General features: G+C 35.1%; 2 protein-coding genes and 1 pseudogene across 6 annotated transcripts; 2 read left to right on the top strand and 1 right to left on the bottom strand.

The window, feature by feature from the left end:
* The first annotated feature begins 1,527 nt into the window (after positions 1-1,527).
* Positions 1,528-5,398, top strand: LOC140824643 (serine/threonine-protein kinase ppk15). Of its 5 annotated transcripts, XM_073186209.1 has the most exons (8): positions 1,530-1,982; positions 2,483-3,028; positions 3,116-3,302; positions 3,598-3,877; positions 3,993-4,100; positions 4,192-4,470; positions 4,618-4,761; positions 4,918-5,398. In XM_073186209.1, the coding sequence occupies exons 1-8, from the start codon at positions 1,700-1,702 to the stop codon at positions 5,122-5,124; spliced, it is 2,034 nt and encodes a 677-aa protein (XP_073042310.1). In that variant the 5' UTR covers positions 1,530-1,699; the 3' UTR covers positions 5,125-5,398. The 5 variants fall into 5 exon arrangements, with proteins under 5 accessions (XP_073042314.1, XP_073042310.1, XP_073042305.1 ...); XM_073186213.1 differs by having other exon boundaries at positions 1,528-1,982; positions 2,483-3,302; positions 3,598-3,709; XM_073186204.1 differs by having other exon boundaries at positions 1,532-1,982; positions 2,483-3,302.
* A 5,222-nt stretch (positions 5,399-10,620) lies between these two features.
* On the top strand, positions 10,621-13,093 carry LOC140824632 (putative serine/threonine-protein kinase-like protein CCR3; annotated as a pseudogene).
* A 447-nt stretch (positions 13,094-13,540) lies between these two features.
* Positions 13,541-21,293, bottom strand: LOC140824620 (NF-X1-type zinc finger protein NFXL2). The gene is given in 14 exon segments (XM_073186196.1): positions 13,541-14,190; positions 14,275-14,364; positions 14,600-14,806; positions 15,565-15,646; positions 16,480-16,628; positions 16,630-16,671; positions 16,841-17,014; positions 17,208-17,370; positions 17,453-17,538; positions 17,611-17,703; positions 18,727-18,793; positions 19,738-19,793; positions 19,880-19,993; positions 20,106-21,293. Coding segments are annotated over 14 exon segments (2,625 nt in total). The 5' UTR covers positions 21,252-21,293; the 3' UTR covers positions 13,541-14,034.
* Positions 21,294-22,367: the final 1,074 nt, after the last annotated feature.

Here is a 22,367-nt window from a genome sequence, read left to right as displayed (position 1 = left end):
AATAAAAATTATTTTCGGAGACAATATCACTTTATCATTACAAATTTATTTATATATATATAGGATTTTAAATAAATTAATTGATGAAAGTTTATGTATTTTATTTAAGATAATAGTAGGTCTTTTGTTAGACGGTCTTGTCAATTTTTATCCGTGAGACGGTCAAACCTACCGATATTCACAATAAAAAATAATAATTTTTCATAGATGACCTAAATAAAAGATTTGTATCACAAAATAAGACACGTGAGAGCGTCTCACACAAATTTTTACCTAAAGATAATACTCAAAAAATAAGTAAATTGTATGTTTAAAAAAAACAAAGGGCCCTCTTAAACGTGAAGATTAGTGGGCGACTACTTCTATTTCATTTTTAAAAAAAATATTTTTTTATTATCAAATTGAAAGAGGGCTACTAAGCTATTATTCAAAAGTTAAACATGTTTGAAACGATCTCATAGATCGTATTTTGTGAGACAGATAACTTATTTAGGTCATTTATAAAAAATATTATTTTTTGTGCTAAGAATATTACATTTTATTATAAATATCGGTAGGGTTGACCCGTCTCACATATAAATATTCGTGAGATCATCTCACAAGAGACCTACTCTTATTCAAAAAACAAACTTGTAAAAACTTTATATTTGACATATTTAAATAATAACTAAACGTTTTATGAAAAATAATTAATATAATTCTTATAAATTTTTTTGAAACAATCTAATTCTTATAGAAAGCATCCCTCGAAAATCATCATAAGTAAGAATTTAATATAATCTTCACTTATGTGAAAAGTAAGAAGTTAAACAATTTATAATTTGGCGAAATTTATTTCTTTCCGACTTCAATGGTGTAATCAAAGATTTCTTATATAACTAGAACGGCCCAACTATGCGCCTATCACGAATAAGAAATTCAAGGAAGGAAATCGAGTCGAATAATATCAATATTAGAAAACTTTGAATTAGCAAATTCAAGGTCAAAAATTTTAATCTTTTTTGCGCTTGTTCGATTCGAATAAAACCTCAAGTTTGAGCTTAACTCGAAATTCGAACATGTTCACGAGCTATTAAGAAAAAAAAAATTGAAATAAATATATTCAATAAATAATTATATTATTTTAATAAAGACAAAAACTTGTGTGAGACGGTCTCACCGGTCTTATTTCGTGAGACGGATATCTATTTGGATCATTAATAAAAAAGTATTACATTTTATACTACAAGTATTACTTTTTATTGTGAATATGGGTAAGATTGACCCGTCTCACAGATAAAGATCCGTGAGACCGTCTCACAAAAGACATACTCTTTAATAAAATATTGAAGCTTGCAATAACTCGTAAGTAATTTAATAAAATAATTTGAAATTTGAGTTCTGGTCAAAAAAATTGAGAGATATTTGACTTTCAGATTTAATAATTTCAAATACAAATAAATATTATTTTAGACTTGTCTTAACAAACCGACACCTTTCTCCCTCACACAGCTACACACAAAACACACCTTCTTTCTCAGTCTACACCTTTACATACACCGTATACATATATATGTACAAAGAGAGAGTGAAAGACAAGGAACATGCAGAGAATCGACTGTTGACCCTTCAGACAGCAGCCCGCTCCAATCCCATGAATTTCTTTTTATTTCTCCTCCTGCTCCTCCTCTCTTGATTCCAACTCTCCATTTTAGCTTCAATGGAAGAGGTTAAATTCGAATCGGTGTTGGAATTCTTGAGGAAGAATGGTCTATCAGTGAGTGAATCGGCTCTCATGGAGGATGTCAGGGACAAATCCCACCTGGGCTCTTCTGATTTCGAGAAATTCTTATTCCCAATGGAACCGCCGCCGCGGCCGTTGAGGATTCCGTCCTCTCGGCTGCTGCTGTTTGGTGGAGACGGCGGCGGCAGGAGCTCGAAGGGTTCGTCTGATGATGAGTTTGTCAGTTTGGGTTCGTCTACTACTGAATTATGCTCCTCTGGTATTAACTTTTGATCTTCCCTTTTTTCTTGTTGCATAATAATTTAGTTATTATTATTTAAATATCTAGTTGATTAATTGTTATATTTATTTTTTTTGGTAAATGGGATTCGTTAATTTCTGTGTTCTCTCTCTTTCTTTATCAGTTTCTGGGATTGAGTCTTGTTCTTTTTGGTTACTATGTACTGCTTTTGTTTCTGGGATTGGTTGGTTTTGTGTTAGAATTTGATGTATGCTCCATTTTTGGTGAGTAAATGTGCTAAATGTGTGTCAGTTTTAAATTCATTTTTTTGTAATGGCATCTGTTTACATACAGTAATTTAGTTGCTTCTTACCAAAATAAGCTGTAGAGTTTATCAACCAAATTTTCGATTGGAATATTTAGTTGTTCTTGGTTATATTTTAATTCAGTCGAGAACTCGTAGGATCGATTTTATGTGTGTTGCTAGTGCTTGGCATTGTTCTTGATTCTTTGTTCTTCTTCTGCTGTTTATTTTCCAGAATTTACAAATCCTTATGGGATTCGTACTACTCGACCAACATCTCAAGCTTCGTCTGACAGGTTGTCACAGTTTGGTACAGCTCGAGATTACCCCGATTTTGATATGCAAAATGATCTGTTCTGGTATAAGGAGAAAGATGAAGACTTTGATATGCCACCACTTTTTGGTGATGGGGATTTTGAGGGTGATCCAAGTGAGGACAAGTATATAATGACGGTCCAGACAGGGGAACATACCGAGGATAAATTCGGGTATAACGTTGAGTCTGTAGAGGGCGCTTGGGATTTAAACTCAAGGGAATACTTTAAAAATGAAGCTAAAAGAGATTATTATAAGTTGGGTGAACTGTTTCAGCTTGAGAAAAGTGAAGAAAAGTGTGAAGAACATTGCAATGATTATAGTTGTTCGGCTTCTCTCTGTGCTTCCTGCAGTAGGTTGCGAAGGGCTTATGCTGGTAGTCCCACATATTATGGCCTCGGAAATCTGAGCACAGCCAATGCACATCAGAGTCAGCTACAATCTCGAGAGGAAAAGCATGAGGCAGGTGTGACTAACATTTCGACTGAAAGGAATTCTAACGATTTTGTTGGAGGTTTCATTAATTCCCTTGATTTTTGTTCTGTTCGGAAAGATAGCCAATCCAATGGAAATGAAAACTTTGAATACATTGAAGATGATGTAATTTCGGGAGAATCTCGTGAACTCCAAGCTGCAGTAGAAGAAGAGGATGGTGCTCCATCAGATGAACTTATGATGTGTGGTGACAAGGAAGATGATTATGAAATATTCGACCTAAGAATTATACATAGAAAAAACAGGTGAATGATCGTAAGAAAAGGTCAAGTTTTTCAAGTTTTTTTTTCAACTTTGATGTGCAACATGTTAGCTTTTAAAAATATTTATATGCGAAGTCCCCGGAATTTCAGGTTTTGCGTATTTTGTACAGGTCTTTATACTATAGTTTACATTGCCGCCTTATTAATATTCCTGGCTCCGCTTATATCATTAATTGAGTTACCATCACTTTAATCTGTTTTAAATCTAGGATTTGAGTTTGTTTTTGCATTTTAATTTGTAGTAATACATTATTCAATAACTTACACGATTTCACAGGACCGGGTTCGAAGAAAACAAGGAGCTACCTATTGTTCTGAATAATATCATAGCGGGTAGATACTACGTCACTGAATATCTGGGATCTGCAGCTTTCAGCAAAGTAATCCAGGCGCGTGATCTTTACTCGGGAATGGATGTTTGCTTAAAAATCATAAAAAATGACAAGGACTTTTTTGATCAGAGCTTAGATGAGATCAAACTTCTAAAGTTTGTTAACAGGCATGATCCTGCTGATGAGCACCATATTTTACGTCTTTACGATTACTTTTACCATCAGGTCGTATATGACACATTGTTTAATATCTTACTTCAATTGTAAAATTGAACCGTGTGAAAGTTAGTTCGATATTTGTTTGATCTTATTGTATTTTCTGTTTAAATTTCTATTGCAGGAACATTTATTTATTGTTACTGAACTTCTACGCGCAAACTTATATGAATTCCAGAAATATAACCGGGAATCCGGTGGGGACCCGTATTTTACGTTGAATCGTCTACAGGTTCATTTTATTGAAAAATTCTTCTATCTGATCTGATTTCACTAAAAAATATTTTTGCAAAAATAAATAAGGTTGCCTGTTTTATTTGCAGGTCATAACTCGACAATGTTTGGAGGCAGTATCGTATCTACATGATTTAGGGATCATTCACTGTGATCTAAAGCCAGAAAATATACTTATTAAAAGTTACCGAAGATGCGAGATAAAGATCATTGACCTTGGCAGCAGCTGCTTTCAGACAGACAACTTGTCCTTGTATGTACAATCTCGATCTTATAGGGCTCCCGAGGTTATGTTAGGCCTCCCTTATGACCAAAAGATTGATTTGTGGTCTGTTGGCTGCATTTTGGCTGAGTTATGTACCGGGGAGGTATGCATATTGATGCATTTATTTTTAAAATTTTCGGAAAAAATTTGAAAATGTTTCTGCGACAATATAATTCGGTTAGCTGCAGTTAAATGGTTTACTTAGGAGAAAAATAAAAAAGAGGATCATAAAACTGTAATAGTATTGTAGGTACTCTTTCCAAATGAAGGAGTTGTGATGCTTCTGGCACGCGTGATAGGGTTGCTCGGTCCAATCGACGTGAGCATGTTAAAGAAGGGCCAGGAGACACACAAGTTTTTTACCGAAGAATATGATCTGTATTACTTAAATGAGGTAAACTTTTTATTTATAGATCAAATTCCCGATTTAAATGCTGGAATTCAGTAGGGGCAAATGGGTGCAGTTGCCCTCAAAAACGATCAAAAGAAAAATTTACTGTTTACTAACTCTTCTTGCATTATCTTTGTAAATATATAAATTTTGTTCCAGGAGACAGACCAAGTAGAGTACATTTTCCCCGTGGAATCATCCCTAGAGGATCACCTTCAGATTCCGGATCCTGCGCTCATTGATTTCTTGAAATTCTTGCTTCAAATCAATCCAAAGAGACGCCCCACGGCAAGAGAGGCACTGGAGCACCCTTGGTTTTCCCATGCATACCAGGTCAATTCTTTCGGAGTTCAATTATTTTCTTGAAGGAAGACTTTATGATTCCGGGATCATTTTCAAGAATACCATGTCCATGTTTCTTAACATTAACAATCCAGTCGTTTGACGCCGTTGATTTCGTCTAGTACATAAATATTCGTATATAATTTGCATAGGATTCGGTTTTTTTTTTGTTTTTTGTTCCAAAAATACAGCTACTAAGCTAATAGTCGTTGCGGGTTACACGTTTTTTGGGGTATCGTAATGGATCATATACAATATTTCCGGCATATTTTGTTAAATACTATGTGAGTTTAATGAACAGCGTGCAATATGTTCCTGTGGTGGTGGTTTTTTGTCATAATAAACGTGACTTTTTATAAGCTTTGCAAAAAAACTTGCACGTTGCTTGAGTGGGTTCATTTCACCCTACCTTGTGAGGCACTGTCCCCATGAGGTGATCAAAGGCCCAGATTTACACACACATACACCCCATGAAGTGATCAAAGGCCTAAATTTAATCACCATGTAAAATCAATGGCTGAGATCCTGTGAAGACACTGCCCCACAGGTAGCATCGACATTACCGCTTGAGTGAGTATTCTCTCATAGCTTTCAAAACAAAAAAAGGGTATTCTCTCAATAATTGGGTTTCGTATCCGATATCTCATTAGTGTCAGATGAACTACAAGTTATCAGTTACTATTGATTTTTTTTTTTTTTGGAACTTACAATGGTCATTATTGCACCATTTGTGTTTTAATACCAAGGTTCTCGGTTTTTAAGCGATGGATCCGGTTTTTTTATACATTTGGTCGTTGTCTCGATACGAGTAATATGTAGAGGTTTTTAGATAGATGTTGAAAAAAGACCAATTACAAGAGTGAATATAGAGGTTTGAGGAAAAGATCAAGGTTTTAAAAAACGTGAAACGTTCCAAAATGCGGATGTCGAGTTCCAAGCTTTTGAAACGTTTTTTTTTAGTGTAATTATAATTATCTCAAACCAATAATAGATAAAATAATACATAAAAATATGCTAAATTTAAGTTTGATGTATTAATTATCATATTTATAAAATCATAAAAATCTAAAATTGCAATCTTTATTTATTTTTGCAACTAGATCACATTAAAAATTGCTAAATATTTATCAAATCATTATTAAATATATTAATCATAATTAAAATTAAAAAATTAATATCTAAATTAAAAACCTAACTTATTATTATAAAATAAAAGACATACCTTCAAAATAAAAAAATTAAAAATAAATAGATGTGATTAGTTATGCTTAAGTACACTAAATTACGTTTAATTCAGACAAATTATAATTTAATCGTTTTTTCCAGTTTTTCTCCGAAATGGAGTGTATTTATCGAGCTTCACATTTTAGAACACTGGAAAAAATTGAGAGAGTATTGCTGTGGAGCCTGAGTCCCCTGCTTTGGCATGTGCAGTGGAATACAAGTAAAATGCCTGAATCCTTGTGCTTACGAAAACATTGGGCCGAAGTAGATGGACCGGTCTCAGATCTGAATGGTGATGAGACCCGGTTTGCGGGTCCAATTATCTGGTTGGAGTGATTCTACGAGTTCTAGGCTCGGTTGGATCGATATTTTTATTGTAGAGCTATTGAAAAAAGCAAAAAAAAAAAAAAAACATTTTCTCCCATTAACATAATACAAAATATGATATTATGTTCACCTATGTGGCGATGAAAACAGTGGATGGACGTCATATCAAAACTGTAATAGTAGATTTTTTACATTTGTTTTGGATAACCACATTTTATAATATAATTGATTTAAATTTTTTTTATCATTGCTACTTTAATTAATTAATAATGTTAAATACATCACTCTCTTTATAAAATTTTAATTAATAAAATTTAGTATTATAGCGATGCTAGTGGTCGTGTGCATTATGTTAGGCCAATGCTAGTTTAAACCATATAATAAAAAAATGTTTAAAGGTAATCTTGTCTATTAAAGATAGAGAAATAAATGTGCGGTGTTTATAACAATTTCTAGAATCTAAAAGGTATTCTCTTATTTAATTTTGTGCTAAAATATAGGATAATAATCGATTAATTTTGGAAAATATAAAAACTTAATTTTAAAAAATCAGAAATTTATATTTTGGGAAAAAAATAAATAAAATGGTAACGTTCCAAGAAAAATTTCCATGTTGCTTAAAAAATAATAGACTTTGCAAATAATTAATTTCATTTAATATTTTTTATTTTTTTATAAAAATGGTTACTTATGTTTCTCATCATAATTAAAGTTTGGCCTACCTCCCTATTTTAATAGATTTAGGGGGTTAATTTAATATTGGTGGGAGGATCTCCTGCCAGCTTAGTTGAGTTGAACTTTTCTCCGGCAGTATGATGCATCTTAATGTGGCAGTTTCCCCGAATGTTGCGCACTAAAAGATTGGTCTACCAAGCCGGACCAACTTCAAGACAAACAGGTCAATCGTCTTCGATTCTCTCTGAATGATGCATTTGGTTCGATAGATTTGAAATTCATTTATTTGTTTTATCGATTAGATTTAAGTCAATTATAGATACCCTCTTTATTTTATAATTATTATCATATTGTAAGACCGAGCGTTTGACGTTTTACCAAAAGTTATATCTGTTATGACAATAAATATTTCTATATTGAACAACAAGTGAGCAAGAATGATTGAATGTACTTAGGTGTTAATGATTTGAGATGTTGTATTGCTATAGACAGGGCATACCATACCGCCTAAGAGCACACAAAAGAGTTTTTGGATGCCATGAGAAAATATCTCAAGTTATTCAAACAATTATTACAATTTATACAAGCATACAACACTGAATATATCGATCAGTTTTGTGCCATAAATTAGAATATTTTTGAATTTTGACATTGCAAAGGGTGAAATAAATACCTAAAGAATTTAAAAAAATGTGTCCATTCAAATTAAATTAAGTCCTCTCTTTTTTATATTTTTTTCCCTAAAGAAACCTCCGGTGGTGAGACTGACACAATGATTTTGTCTGAAATTTCTGGGATCGTGTCGGAGCTGAAACCGATGAGCCCATGTTCCAAAAAGCTGCGTGCGCAACGAATGGACGGATAATAACAATATAATAACTACGATTCATATACAAACACGAATTCATATACAAACACGAATATTGCTTTTACATATTATATTACAAAAGAAAATAAAGGTCACTTTTGTGGTAGCCTTAATGTAATACTATATGTGCCTGTGGGTTCATTCACTCGGTTAAATGGCAGTAGCTAGAAAAGGAAAAACGGTCAGATTTATTCGCTCGCGTTTGGTTCGTTTTTTATTAATCTATAGACACTTGATTATGATTGAAAGCCCACACTATACATGTTATTTGTGTCATTAATTATACCTCCTCAAAGGATGTGATAATTAATAATTTTTGAATAGTGATCATGATAAGATTATATATTGACCATAATACCCTTGAATTGTTTTCTTCAATGTAATATGAAAATTAAAATTAGTGAAAATTTAATAATTAATATAATATTTAAATTTTTATTATATTTTTTTATAAATTAATTTCATATATTTTAATTATTTTTAATCATTTTAAAGAAAATAAATTATAATGCAAATCTATCTTAAACTAAATTTTTATAAATTTGTAATCTTGTTAATTAATTTTTTTTATGAAAATAAATATTTTTTCAATTCTAATTTATTTTTTTAATGATTTAAATTAATTTTAATAAATGTAAATTATAATTATAAATATTTAATTATATATCCAATTATTTTAAAAATATATATTTAATTAGCATTTGGGTCATTTTGATCATTACAATAAAATTTACAAATTAATCAATCATTTTAAAATCATACCAAACACCATGTTATTTATCCCACCATACTATTAATCCATATATCTTATTTTTTAATCACTCTAATTATTAATTATTTACTTATTCTATCACACATACCAAACAGAGCCAAGGTATATAAACTGGATTGTTAATTTGGCACTCAAAGTTGATGGCATATAGCGTCAATATTGTTGACGTCTCTAATGTCTTATCAATATTATGATTAAATAGGACCAAACACTATTCTTATGCTCCAAGTTATAAAAGCAAAAAGAAAGATGCCAATCTCTCATATCAGAGTTGGTGCCTTCTAGTTCTTATTTTGGTACTCTTTTGAAATTTTTTAGTTCATCCGGTGTATGTAACGTCCCCCGTCCATTGGACATTCACGCAGGCGTCATGCCCAATGGATGGTGGATGTCGCACCGGGCGAAAATCACCTGGTTTAACATAGTATTTGTCCATTTATTTGTTTGTTCCATGTGGTATCTTGGTGAAAAGAATTTTTGTGACTTTTGTCACCTCTCACCCGGTGTAGCATAATATTTGCTCATTTGTGGGGTTTGTTTCACACTACCCGTGCAGGCTCTGCCTGCACGGGCAATGAACGGCCCGGATCACTCCACATGAGTGATCCGGGCCCACCTCCATGTAAAAAAAAAAAAAAAAAAAATTGACTCGGAAAAATCCGAGTCGTTAGATCGACCCTTGCGGGCAGTGCCCGCAGGGGTAGGGTCGAGTTAACCCATTTGTGGTGTGTTCCTTGTGGTGTCATCGTGAAAAGAATTTTGTCACTTTTCATATCAAAGTTGTTACATATTCCATGATTTTATTTCCCCTAGCTCTAATATTTGAGTGTATTATAATATTAAATTAGTAGTTAATTAGGTATTTTAACAGGAAAAATAATAATTATAAACAAGAACAAATGGAATAAAAGTATGTCGTTAATTAGCACTATACTCGAATTTTGTTTTATCTTTCAAACCACCAATAATTTCCCTTTATAATTCATCTTAATTTTCTCAATTTCTTGAAATAAAAAATATATTTTTAATCATTTAAGCCATTGACGTTCACTTCTCCTCTAATTTGGCTTGTGTGTCCAAGCACGATAACCTTTTTTTTTTAAAAAAAATTTGTTTAGTAAAATATCATAAAATTCTAATTTAATAAATTTATAGCATACACATAGCTATCATATTTCATCCAATTTTCAGATGTTATAAATCTATTCATTTTTTGTGCAAATTACAAATATGCTTAATATAGTTATACATTATTTTTCTAAAAAACTGCATATTATACAAATAATATTTAAAAATTAATGTAGCGAAATAATTAGAAATATTTTCAATATAATTGTTCATAGCTTTATATAAATTAATTAAATTGATAAATAGTTATCCAAAAAAACGATATGTACATATACGTGACGCGTATATTTTGTCATTGATAATAATAAAAAACATTCAAAAAATAATAATAATGATAAAGGAAATCCGACTAAAACGGGTTATTTCCCGGACAAATAATATATAAACAAGAGTAGGTAGTTTATGAGATGGTCTCACGAATCTTTATCTGTGAGACAGATCAACTCTATCTATATTTATAATAAAATATCATTTTTTTTTGAATAGAATGTTTTTGTTTATAAACGACGTGTCCATATCTAAACCCTTTGCTTTCTCTCTCTACAACATTTTGCCTTCTCTCTCTATACAAATGCATCGAAACGTAACTCGCCTCACATGACGATACAATTTCCAGTCGCGATCGCCACCACGATGTTACTTCTGGCCACCCTGTCGCCACCTGCTCATGCACTTGGCGGCGGAGCATCCACCCTCGCCGTAGTATACGGTTCCTCCACCACAATATGCAGCATTGTGGCGGATCAGCCAGTTCAGCAAATTCAATGCTGGAGAAACGGTCAAATGCTGCCGCCCATACTCCCCACTACCTCCTTCGACGCTGTCTCCGGCGGCCGAGACGTGCTCTGCGGCGTCCGGTCCAGTGGGTTCAGTCTCCTCTGCTGGAACATCACCTTCACGCCCAAGCGGATTTACAACGACCGCGCAGCTCCGTTAACTTCTCTTACAATTGGTGACGCACAAATTTGTGCTCTGAGAAACGTTACTGCGGTTAACAATGCCATTTGCTGGCGAGGAAATTATGTTCCTTCGACTCAGTATCCCAAATGAGAATTCCCAGTTCGGCGTGATTTCATCTGGGCTTGGATGTACATGCGGAGTATTGGGGAGTAACAATCGGGTTATGTGCTGGGGAGATGATGCCTTCTCTTCTTTGATACAATCAAAGTTCGAAAACTTTTCAATGACGAATATTCATGTTGGTGGAAGACATGCTTGTGGAATTGATGATCTGGGATTCATCGTTTGTCGAGGGAAGCAACGGTAATGGACAATTGAATGTGCCTGAAAATTCAGCTTACCAATACAGGGCCCTGGCTCTTGGATGGAATCACAGCTGTGCAATCAGAAGATTGAATCGGACGGTTGTTTGTTGGGGTGGAAATGGTCAATTTTCAAGTAATATTACTGATGGGATATCTTTTGAATCCATAGTTGCAGGCCTAAACTTCACCTGTGGATTGATTACAAGCAATTTCTCAGTGATTTGCTGGGGTCCCGGTTGGCCTAATCAGGCTTATTTTTCACAAACTGTGCTGCCATTGCAGAAAACTCTTCCTGGACCTTGTGTTAACACTGCTTGTAAGTGTAACTTGTATCCTGAATCTCAAACTCTTTGTTCTGGAAATGGTCATATTTGTAGGCCTTGTGAGTTACCCATTGCACCACCTGCTATTAGTCCTTCCCCTCGCTCCTCTTCCAGAGGGCTTAAAAGGGGTCTATTTGTTTTCGCCATCGTTGGATCAGTTGGAGGATTTGCAGGGATTTGTGGCGTGGTTTATTTTTTGTGGACTGGTGTCTGTCTTGGGAAAAAGAAGATTCATAACTCTGTGCAGCCTACCATTACAGGTTCTAATGTAGCACAACAATCAAATAGCTGTAGTCCACCGTCCCGATCATCCACTCTTAAACGACAAGGGTCGATTTTGATGAGACGTCAGCGGAGTGGTACTTCGTCGAAGCATGCTGACAGGGCCGAGGAATTTTCTTTCTTGGACCTACAGGCGGCTACAAATAAGTTTTCTGTGGAGAACAAGATAGGTGCGGGGAGTTTCGGGGTTGTTTACAGAGGGAAACTGGTTGATGGTCGTGAAGTTGCTATCAAGAGGAGTGAGACGGGTCCAAAAACGAGGAAATTTCAAGAAAAAGAAAGCGCGTTTGATTCGGAACTGGCATTCTTATCTCGACTACATCACAAGCATTTGGTTAGATTGATTGGTTTTTGTGAAGAGAAGGAAGAGAGGCTCTTAGTCTATGATTATATGAAGAATGGAGCTCTTTATGATCATTTACACGACACTAACAACGTTCAAAAGAGCAGTAGTTTAGTGAATTCTTGGAAAATGAGGATTAAGATTTCATTAGACGCAGCGCGTGGCATCGAGTATCTACACAACTATGCGGTTCCGCCCATAATTCATCGAGACATCAAGTCTTCTAACATATTACTTGATTCAAACTGGACTGCAAGAGTGTCTGATTTCGGATTGTCCTTGATGAGGCCGGACAATGATCGTGATTTTACACCCACAAAGGCTGCCGGTACAGTTGGATACATAGATCCGGAATACTATGGCCTAAACGTCCTGACAGCAAAGAGTGACGTTTACGGCTTCGGAGTGGTGCTACTAGAGCTTTTGACAGGTAAGAGGGCGATTTTCAAGACTGGGGCTAACGGGGTTGACCCGATAAGCGTGGTAGATTTTGCTGTACCAGCCATAATGGCCGGAGAAGTAACCAAGATTTTGGACTCTCGTGTCGGTCCACCGGAAACGAAAGAATCCGAGGCAGTGGAATTGGTGGCATACACTGCAATGCATTGTGTTCATTTGGAAGGGAAAGATAGACCTAGCATGAGTGATATTGTTGCTAATTTGGAGAGAGCATTAGCACTGTGTGAAGATAGTCGTGGCAGTATTTCCAGCGATCCTATCTCCATTGCTTCGGAATGAAATTGTTATTATTATTATTATATAATTACAAGCATTTGATTCTTTTTCTTTACCCTTTTTCTTGTTTTTCCTAATGTTTTTTCAGCTAAATGAGTGATCAACACATGCTGTCGGGTGCAATAAACAAAATGCTAAACAAAACATCATGTTTTCTTCTATTGATATCAAACAGAAGGACTAATCACTTTTCAACTAACGTTGATTGTTCTACGTCGTCTTGTACAATTCTTGACACATGTTTGTAACTATTCAAAATAAAACTATTCAGTTTGAATAAACTAATTTACATTTTGATAGCATTTAATAGAAATGTTTAAATCATCAACAAAAAATTTCCCTCGTGACCTGTCTACGTGTTTTTATACAGTGGAGTCACTCGATAGCGCAACTCTCGCTCTCTTTATTACCATTTGATCGTGTGGATCCCTACATCATACAGAAAATGTTTCAGAAACGTCTTTGTGACAAGCAAGCAAGCCAAGATAACAGCCGACAAATTTAAAAACTTCCCCACTCGTTTTCTCGACGTTTTATGTAAACGAACAAAGATTTTTCTTCCAATCATGCACGATAGTAGTTGGTGGATGTCTTTACGATGCTTGTTCTAATAGCATGTTTTTTCAAATTATCCAATGGGCAACTGAAATCAAAATTTCATCGATGCTCATTTAGAACAGGCAAAGCAATGTTATGATCATATGATAGGAAAATGTCAGACAATAAATCATCTCTCTTGTCTAAGGGAAGAGGATAGGTTAAACTAGTTACAAAAAATATATATGCCACCAAGTTCCTATCTTTAGTTTACTTTCAAATTAAGGTAAAAGAATAATGAAAGAATTGCGCCACCAGAAAGAATTACACTTTCAGATATCTTGTCCAATTTAGCACGTCATCAATCATGAGACATAGATGCCATTAGCAGATAAAGGATTTAGACAGAAAAGTCACCTTCATCCATCTCGATAAGGGAAGCTTGAATGTGCTGACTATATTCGCGAGTACCTTCTTCTCTGTCGAGTTTCAATATCATTCATCCAATCTGAGAGCTGCATTAGACCTCTATAGCTAAAATATGCCAAAGCAACTATAACTAGAGCAACAATAAGATACAGAAGAAACCGTTGAAATTCAGCGACAATTCTCTGCAAAAGAATCAGTTATTCGTATGTTTAGGAGAATCTTAACAGGTAACAGTGCCACAGGTTAGGTAGAGAAGTTAGACCAACCTGAAATCTTGATATTTTCTCATCTTCAATTACCCTTTGTTTTCTCTTTCTACGTTTTGCAACATTATTGGTCGTATCCAGCTCCTTCACCTTCCAAAAGTGTAGACAAATAAGTATTAGTATTTCCCTCCCTAAAATTGTAAGCCTAGTCCACAAAATATTAAATATATCATGTTGCATCCCTCGACTAATCTGTAGGGTCACTCCAAGCCACTCACCCTCTCCAACGAGCTAAAAGAATCATATGTTATTCATTTTTTAGCTTCTACAAATCCATATCTTGAAAATGACATATTGTAATAACTTATAGAATGGATGGCTTTACCTCCGTGGGCTTTGCATTACGAAAATGTAGCTCAGTATCAGTGACCTTCAATTTGCTTTTGCAATCATCGCCACAAGGAAGAAGACCGAGTCCATATTGGTTCTTTGATACATCTTTAGGATCACAACCCGCTTTATGGTATGCTTCTTGTACATTTTGACACAGCCACTCCTTTTTTATAGTTTGGCATCCGCAACGTACGGTTACCTAGCACAACAAACTCAAATAATTTACTAATGACACTGACAACAGCTCAACTCGTCTTCTTTCTTGTTCCAGTTTTGAAGGTGCTAGTAAGCACATCAAAACCTCCACCCCCCCCTCCCCCTCACCCTCAAAAAAAAAAACAAGTATACACATTATTTTACCATTCCTGTTTTACTAATACTTCTCTCTTTTAACATTAATTCATTTATGCCACATTCGTTCTTTAGTATTTAGAGATATTAATTTTTCGCTAATTTAGTGTTCAATGCTTTATAAAAATTATTTTTATCTAAATAAAATTATAAATTATAATTTTTCATATATGTTTTCCAAAGGGACACATGTCTCTTAAATCAATACACTATATTCTAAAATTTTAAAAATACCCCTATCACATTACACACGTAAATATACATGATGTGATACCCTTAAATCCAACACACTTTGATATATCAAAATCAACATTAAACGACTTCTCCCTTAGAAAATAAAATAAAAGATCCATCATACTCTCCATTATAATCTCCATCAACATACTTTCACGAAAGTAATACCCAAAAATATCGAAACGAAACCAAAAAAATCATTAGTTTTGACAAGGTGCAGACATTGTTTTAAAACATAAACTAACATTTTGTTCATGCAATTTGGATGCTTTGTTTTTAGCCAATCAATTTTGTAAGAAAACTTATTGTTTGTTGTCTTGTTTATGATAAATGGTTCTAAGATGCTGAAAAGATAAGTTAAAAAAGAGTGACCTTCTTAGAACACGTGTCTGGTGATGGACAGGGCCCAGGATGACACATCTCCGGACATAAATGGTAACAATTCTGCAACTTTTCTGCAAATTTAACGTTGTAATCAAATGTTCGGTCTTTATACACATTACACACCAATGTATCATCTTTATGCCTTTTAGAAAAGAGATAAGAAATTAAAATATTTCAGGGACTAGAAGATACTCAGGAGAAAAAAACAATTATGGATACTAAGCACCAGTTTCACTTTGCAGGGCTAAAACAAACAAACACCACCAGCTTAGTAAAATGCATCCAAAATTTATTCAATTGATTGTATCAAAGGAAATATCTTCATTGTCTTTTGAACTATTTGATATCATGATAAAAGTTTTTAATTAGCCAAATTACCAAAAAATTGTTCGGATCCTAAATTATCAATCTAATAGCATAGAAATAGATAAAAACCCACGTCACTATTTTGGTTACATTTTGTTTAGTTTCCTTCCCCCAGGCCCGAAGACAGATGATTTCCATCATTAAAAGTCAAAAGGTAAATATTATACGGCTATAACTGGATAGACGGATATGGAGCAAGTTAATTTCAAATCCACACTGCAAATCTATCATTTTCATTTGGGCCAAAACAATATAGCTGGATTCTTTCCAAGTTTTAGACTGAACAACTTTTTTCATGTATTTGTAAATTACATGTCAGTACAGCCTACATGTATCAGCTTGCTTGCATGGTGCGGTTAAATCTCAGGCACAAACAACCAAAAAAAAGGTTAAAGAACACAATCTTAGGCGATAGAGGTATTCACATGACTGGCTTGTTTCCTTCAATGAATCGTGTCCCTGACATAGTCTGTCTCTTTCAAATAGAAGCATATCAACTTCAAGGAAAGCAAGTATCATGCAAAATATAGAAATTACCTATGGCAAGGCCCTTTACAGGAACGGGCATCCATTTGCTCTTTCTCAGACATTTGATTAAAATTTATGCATTCAAAAACATGTACCATAGACCCACAATGGCAAGAACGTTTAATAAGTGTCTTGCAAGAGGGGCATTCTCCCGGATGGACATGGCTGAGGGCAAGGATGAGGGCACGAGGGATCTCTCTCCTGAGTGAAAGAAGATATAACACTATGTTAAAAAAATGACAATCTTAGCCAGGCACACTTGAAGAAAAATAAATGTGATTCATATATTTCCTGCTTAAGAAAAACGACAAAAAAATACATTTGTGGTACAGAATTCGATGATGAGAGGGTAAAAACAGAAGATCCTCACCTTATGACAGGGAAGGCTGCACTCTTCACAAGAATTGTCTTTTCTTAGTGAATCTGATTTTGAAGAACTACTTTTCAGGGAATGACATTCATAAGTGCAATAATGGTTGCCACAGGAAAGAGGATTTCCGCACAAGTTACCACAAGAAAACTCTGCTGACTTTGAGCACACCATCTGAGAAGAATAAAATAGGATATAGAACCCACTTTTATACGACATAAATTAAAAATCCAATAGCAGTCAAGGCTTGTAAAACAAATTTTACATCCGCCAAATACCCATTTAGAGAAGTAACAAATAGGAAAGTAAAAAATATATGCATGCAAAACATTAATAAAATAACTGTTGCCAGTATTTCAAGACCAACCATCTTCTCGGCTCCTATGTGAAGGCCAACACATAGCCTTAGCACAAGTTCTGAGCAAGGAGGACAAGGAGAGCCAGGAATCACCTCACCCTGATGGTTAAACTTCTTCTTTTTGGGTTTTAAAGTGAATTCCGGAAGAGGAGCGGGTTTAGGTCCATGGCACCTGTATATAGCATGTAAAGAATCAATTCATTAACAATGTCTCTGGAGGAAATATTAGATATAATACCATATTTAAGGCAAACCTTAGTTTGCATTTGTGACCACATAGGTATTCCTCATCACAAATTAGCTGACAAGTGGGGCAAGGTCCATAATGGCACCGATGCGGCTGTAAAGGAAAAAAATATTAATACCCTGTCATTTATGACTTAAATAGCATTACCAGAGAAGCCAGTCATGCCTTGCATTTTGGCCCATGCCCACATAGAGGAGCTATACGGCATCGTTTTGGACACTTTGGAGGCTTTTGCTCTGCCTCTGTACCACAAGGTACCTAATTAAGATGAAAGATAATTAAAAAAGGAATGGTGGCATCTCAACTCTACAAATTATTTCAAAGACAGACATAATGATAATTTTATACAGCTCATAGTTGTGAAGGGCGCAAGGCGCACCGAAGCGCACAAGGGCTATGGAGCCTGAGGCGCAAGGCGAGGCGCGCGCCTTACCGAAGCAAGGCGCACATTTTTTATTTTTTTTAAATATATTTATCTTAGATTAATATATTAAAATATGAAATAATTAAGTCACAATGTCACACAAAATAACAAATAATTAATAAGTTCATAATAATAAGTAACACGATTAAAATTCTTCAATCATCCAAATCAAGTTCATCTTCTTCTATCGAATCATCAAAGTCCCTAGAACTTTTGGAGAAATTGCATTTTCAATTTGTGAACTTGGGCTGCTAGGGTTTGGGTTTGGGATTGGGTTGGGCCTTTTGCAATTTAAGTTACTAATTTAAAAAAAACGGAAATGCAACTTCTCTGTTAGTGAATTTTTTATAAAGAAAAAAAAGCAATCTCAGGCGCGCCTAAGCCTTTTGCAATTTAAGTTACTAATTTAAAAAAAACGGAAATGCAACTACTCTGTGAGTGAATTTTTTTTAAAAAAGCAATCTCAGGCGCGCCTCCCTTTCAAGGCGAGCCTAGGCGCACACCTGGGCTCACCTTTGTGAATCGTTGCGCCTGGGGCCGCAACGTCCACGCCTGGGGACGCAACGTCCACGCCTGGTTGCACCTCTCGCCTCGAGAGCCTTTGACAACTATGAATTGCAACTCACCTATAATTTTTTGCATGAGATACTAGCAACACAGCCCAGACACATGCCTAGAGAACATTAAACTATGACATGCTTTTTTATATAAACTTATAAGAAATGCAGGGACACATTTTATTTGAGTAGAGAAAAATATAAACAAATACTAGTAAATAATCCTTAACGCTTTGACTATTTAATTGAAATCTAATATAAAAATCCATGTGTTAACACCAAAAACCCGTTAGTGTTTACCTCGAAGTATGTTTCCCCACATGAACAAGAAATTCTCACCATCAGCGGGCAAGGAGCACAAGAACCTCTACAAGAAAACATGCCAAGCGATCATCATACTAGTTATATGGCCCATTCTATAATTCTATGCATGTGCTGTTCGGAAAAATAAAGGATTTCATTATTGTGAGTTAAATTTAATTAGTGTTCGTAAGTGACTCTAGATTCATTCTATCATTAAATCCATGTCGAGTTCAGAAGAGTAAAGAAGTCCATGCTCGGAAGTTCAATTAAATGCTTGTTCATAAATAATATAAAATCCAACTTATGTTGGCATCTAAAATCAAGACACTTGTCATGTAGAATAAGCCTTAATATATAACTAGTCGTTCCTAATAGCAGCTACTCAAATATATACTAACTGATGGTAAAAATTGAAAAGATAAACAAAGGGCTTTTCAGCTCACAAAATAAAGGTGAGCCATATGATGGACTGGAGCATGAGATTTCAGTTAAATTTTTTTCTTGAAAATCAACCTAGTTGCATTATAACGACCCCTCCTACATAAAGAATCAGTCTTTCCTAGGAATACACAATCATTTGTAAACTTATCTGCATCAGATCTCATCAGTCTCTCACAAGATTCATGGCATCATTCCCAAATCATCTCACTGAAAGAATTCTGATATCATTTACTTAAAAATTAAATTTTATACCCAAAACGAAGTGATAAACTTTTCAGTCTTTGTCCTTACAAGAGAAAGGAACTACCCAGTGAAAAAAAACACTTCGCAGGAAGATAGAGGTCAGAATAAGTTCAATCAAAGTTTGCTGGATATACTTCATGACTGCAAATGACGAGTTCATACTTCATAGCCACAGTAACTCATTTTAAGTGCTTTGTTTCATCATTTCATTAGCTTTTGCGTTCGATTGTCTGTGAGTTCAGGCATCCAACTAAATTTCAAAAACTTAGATGGCTCCTATGACTTCCTCCACATATCGCACAAAATTATGACAACAGCAAATACCTATGACATGGAGCTGGGCACTTGTGGTTCCTACATCTGAGCCTCTTGTCACAAACCTGCAGTCCAAAAAAGTCATCCGTTTTTAAATTTACATTTGCCCGTTATTGAACCCACAAAGCAAACACATTATACCAAAACCAACCTCAGAGCATGGTGGACAATCCCCATCACAGCATCGACGCTTACAAGCATGCCGTTCACAGTCCCTCACTTTCAGGCACTTCCTCTCACAAGTCAACTCTTGAAAGCAGGGAACCTGTTCTTAATTCAGTGCACATACCCCATCTTACAGACATTATAAACATGGCCTATAATGATAAGGATGAAGGATGAAAACATAATACGTCTCATAAACAACCAACTAATACCTGTTTCTTCAAGCTTCCACACCTACACGATTTTGTCACCATTGTCCTACACGTCTCAATGCAGGGTCCTCGATGGCACCTCTCTGGGCACCTATGGAAGCGGCAACTCAAAAGTTTATCACAGGTTGCTCCACACAATGGCACGGCCACGTCACATGGTGTCCCCTCATATACATTCTTGCCACAAGGACAAGTTCTCTTACCTTGAAGTGGGCAATCCTTGCAATCACCATCGTGACACCCCCTTTTGCAATCGTGCCTCCCGCAGCCCAACATCTTATTGCAAGGACTCTCACACCTGAAATCCCTCTCACAACACGCTCTCTCCATCTCCATCTTCCCGCATTGACACCTATAAACCCCCTTCTCTCTACATGGATGGCACGACCCATTGTGGCAAATGTCGACACACCTATGAACTTCGCACTCCAACAACTTCTCACAAACACCGTCGCAGGAGAAATGCTTGAACCCGCATCGCCGTGCATCCTCCACCTTCCCACAAAAGCATTTATTCCTGACTAACTTCGGGCAAGTTGGGCAAGGACCCGGGTGACATAACAGGAGACAATAATGCCCACAATTGTACTTCAATGCTCGGCGGCAGATTTCCCCACAAGAGTGAGGCAAAATCCATGGATCAGATTCTGGATCCTGAACTTTCCCACAGAAGCAGTAGTAGTTCTTTGGCGTTTGAGATTTCGAGTACTCGATACGACACTTGGGACATGGCCAGACAAATGAATTTTCATCAGGGATCACTGCAGCCCGTAAGACGGCGCGTGAGGCAGCAAGGGTGGTGGATTGGCGGGCCCAAGACTGGATGCATAGAAGGTGGAAAATGGCGAAGCAGCGGGAGGAGCAGGACCAAGCGGGATCGAGGGGTTTGATGCGTTCAAGACAAATGAGGCAGGAGAGGGCGCCTGATCGTGAGGAGGTGAGGAAAGATTGGATTTTTTCGAGGTCTTGATCAAGCCGGCCGTGATTGACCGAATTGGAATGAGAAATGTAGGATTGAAAAATTGAGGAGGAGAGATCCGTGTGGCGGTGGATAGCGGAAGAGTTAGTAAGGGAGTCGGAGTCGGATTCGGAGTCGGAAAGAAGCGGCGGAGAACGAGGTGGCGGGGTGGCGGATGGTGGAGGCATCCTTCAGGTAGCGAGGTGTAATTGCCAATCTGATTCGCTAATGCGGATACAAATTTATATACATTTACTTACTCTGCACACGCCGCTGAAAAAAAAAAATATATATAATATTAGTATCGTATATGAGTAAAATTGAAAAAAAAAAAATTGACACTCAAGTACAACCAAAATATCGTACAATGATATGTACAACAATAATATCGTGATATTTTATTATTATATCGTGAGATTTTGTTATTATTTCGAGAAATTTTATATTAAATTTATCGTTAGATTTTGATAAATGGAATTTTTGTATTGGATTTTTTGTGTTGTAAAAATTGTTGTATGAATTTGGTTGTCCATGTAGCATTCCTCTATTATTATCATATCTTCACACTTAATAATATTTTATAGATGATTTATAACAAGTTAATATCTTGATAAATACTATTTAAATATTTTGATTATATAATAAATATTGTAAATATTATATATTGTTATTGAAATGTATAAACGAATCAATTCAGTTTACGAATTTTTTGAATCAGCTGGATCAATATTTAATTCGTATTTGAATTTATCGAACTCGATATAAAATCGAATATGTTCGAACCTTTTTCGAACCGAACTCGACCCAAAGTTATTTTATTTGATAATTAACAAATTATTCGCGAATTTTAATATTTTATTAATTTATTTAATATAATCATATAATATTATCAATATATGTGTGTGCATTTTAAATTTTTTGTATGTTTCGACCTTTCAAATCTTTATTGTCGAATAAAGAAAGCAATGAATTCGGTCTAAACTCGATTTCGTATTAAACTCGTCTTGGCTGAGCGGGTTTAGATATGGTTAAACAGGTCTCAAACGAGTTGGAGGTGGGTCCAATTAATCACGTAAAATTGTTGATATTATCTAATGAATATATATAAATTTTTTATTATTATTATAAAAAAATAGTTATACCATGTAAGATAGTACTCAAATGAGTATAACAATATTCTAACATTAAATTGACCTTTTCACAATTGTATTCAATATATTGGCCGAGTAAACTGTTTTAAAAATAAAAAATATATATTTAAACAACTATATATTATTTTATCTATCAGAACTTTAAATTATAAA

This window comes from Primulina eburnea, chromosome 1 (assembly GCF_022965805.1).
Source record: "Primulina eburnea isolate SZY01 chromosome 1, ASM2296580v1, whole genome shotgun sequence".
NCBI lineage: Eukaryota > Viridiplantae > Streptophyta > Magnoliopsida > Lamiales > Gesneriaceae > Primulina > Primulina eburnea.
The sequence above is the reverse complement of the archived record's forward strand: the minus strand, read 5'-3'. Positions and strand labels throughout refer to the sequence as shown.

Excerpts from the sequence above, each read along its gene's own strand:
- LOC140824643 (XM_073186204.1), top strand. The coding sequence starts at position 1,700 with ATGGAAGAGGTTAAATTCGAATCGGTGTTGGAATTCTTGAGGAAGAAT. Across the intron at positions 1,983-2,482 it reads TACTGAATTATGCTCCTCTG|AATTTACAAATCCTTATGGG; the intron begins GTATTAACTTTT and ends TTTATTTTCCAG. Across the intron at positions 4,471-4,617 it reads CTGAGTTATGTACCGGGGAG|GTACTCTTTCCAAATGAAGG; the intron begins GTATGCATATTG and ends ATAGTATTGTAG.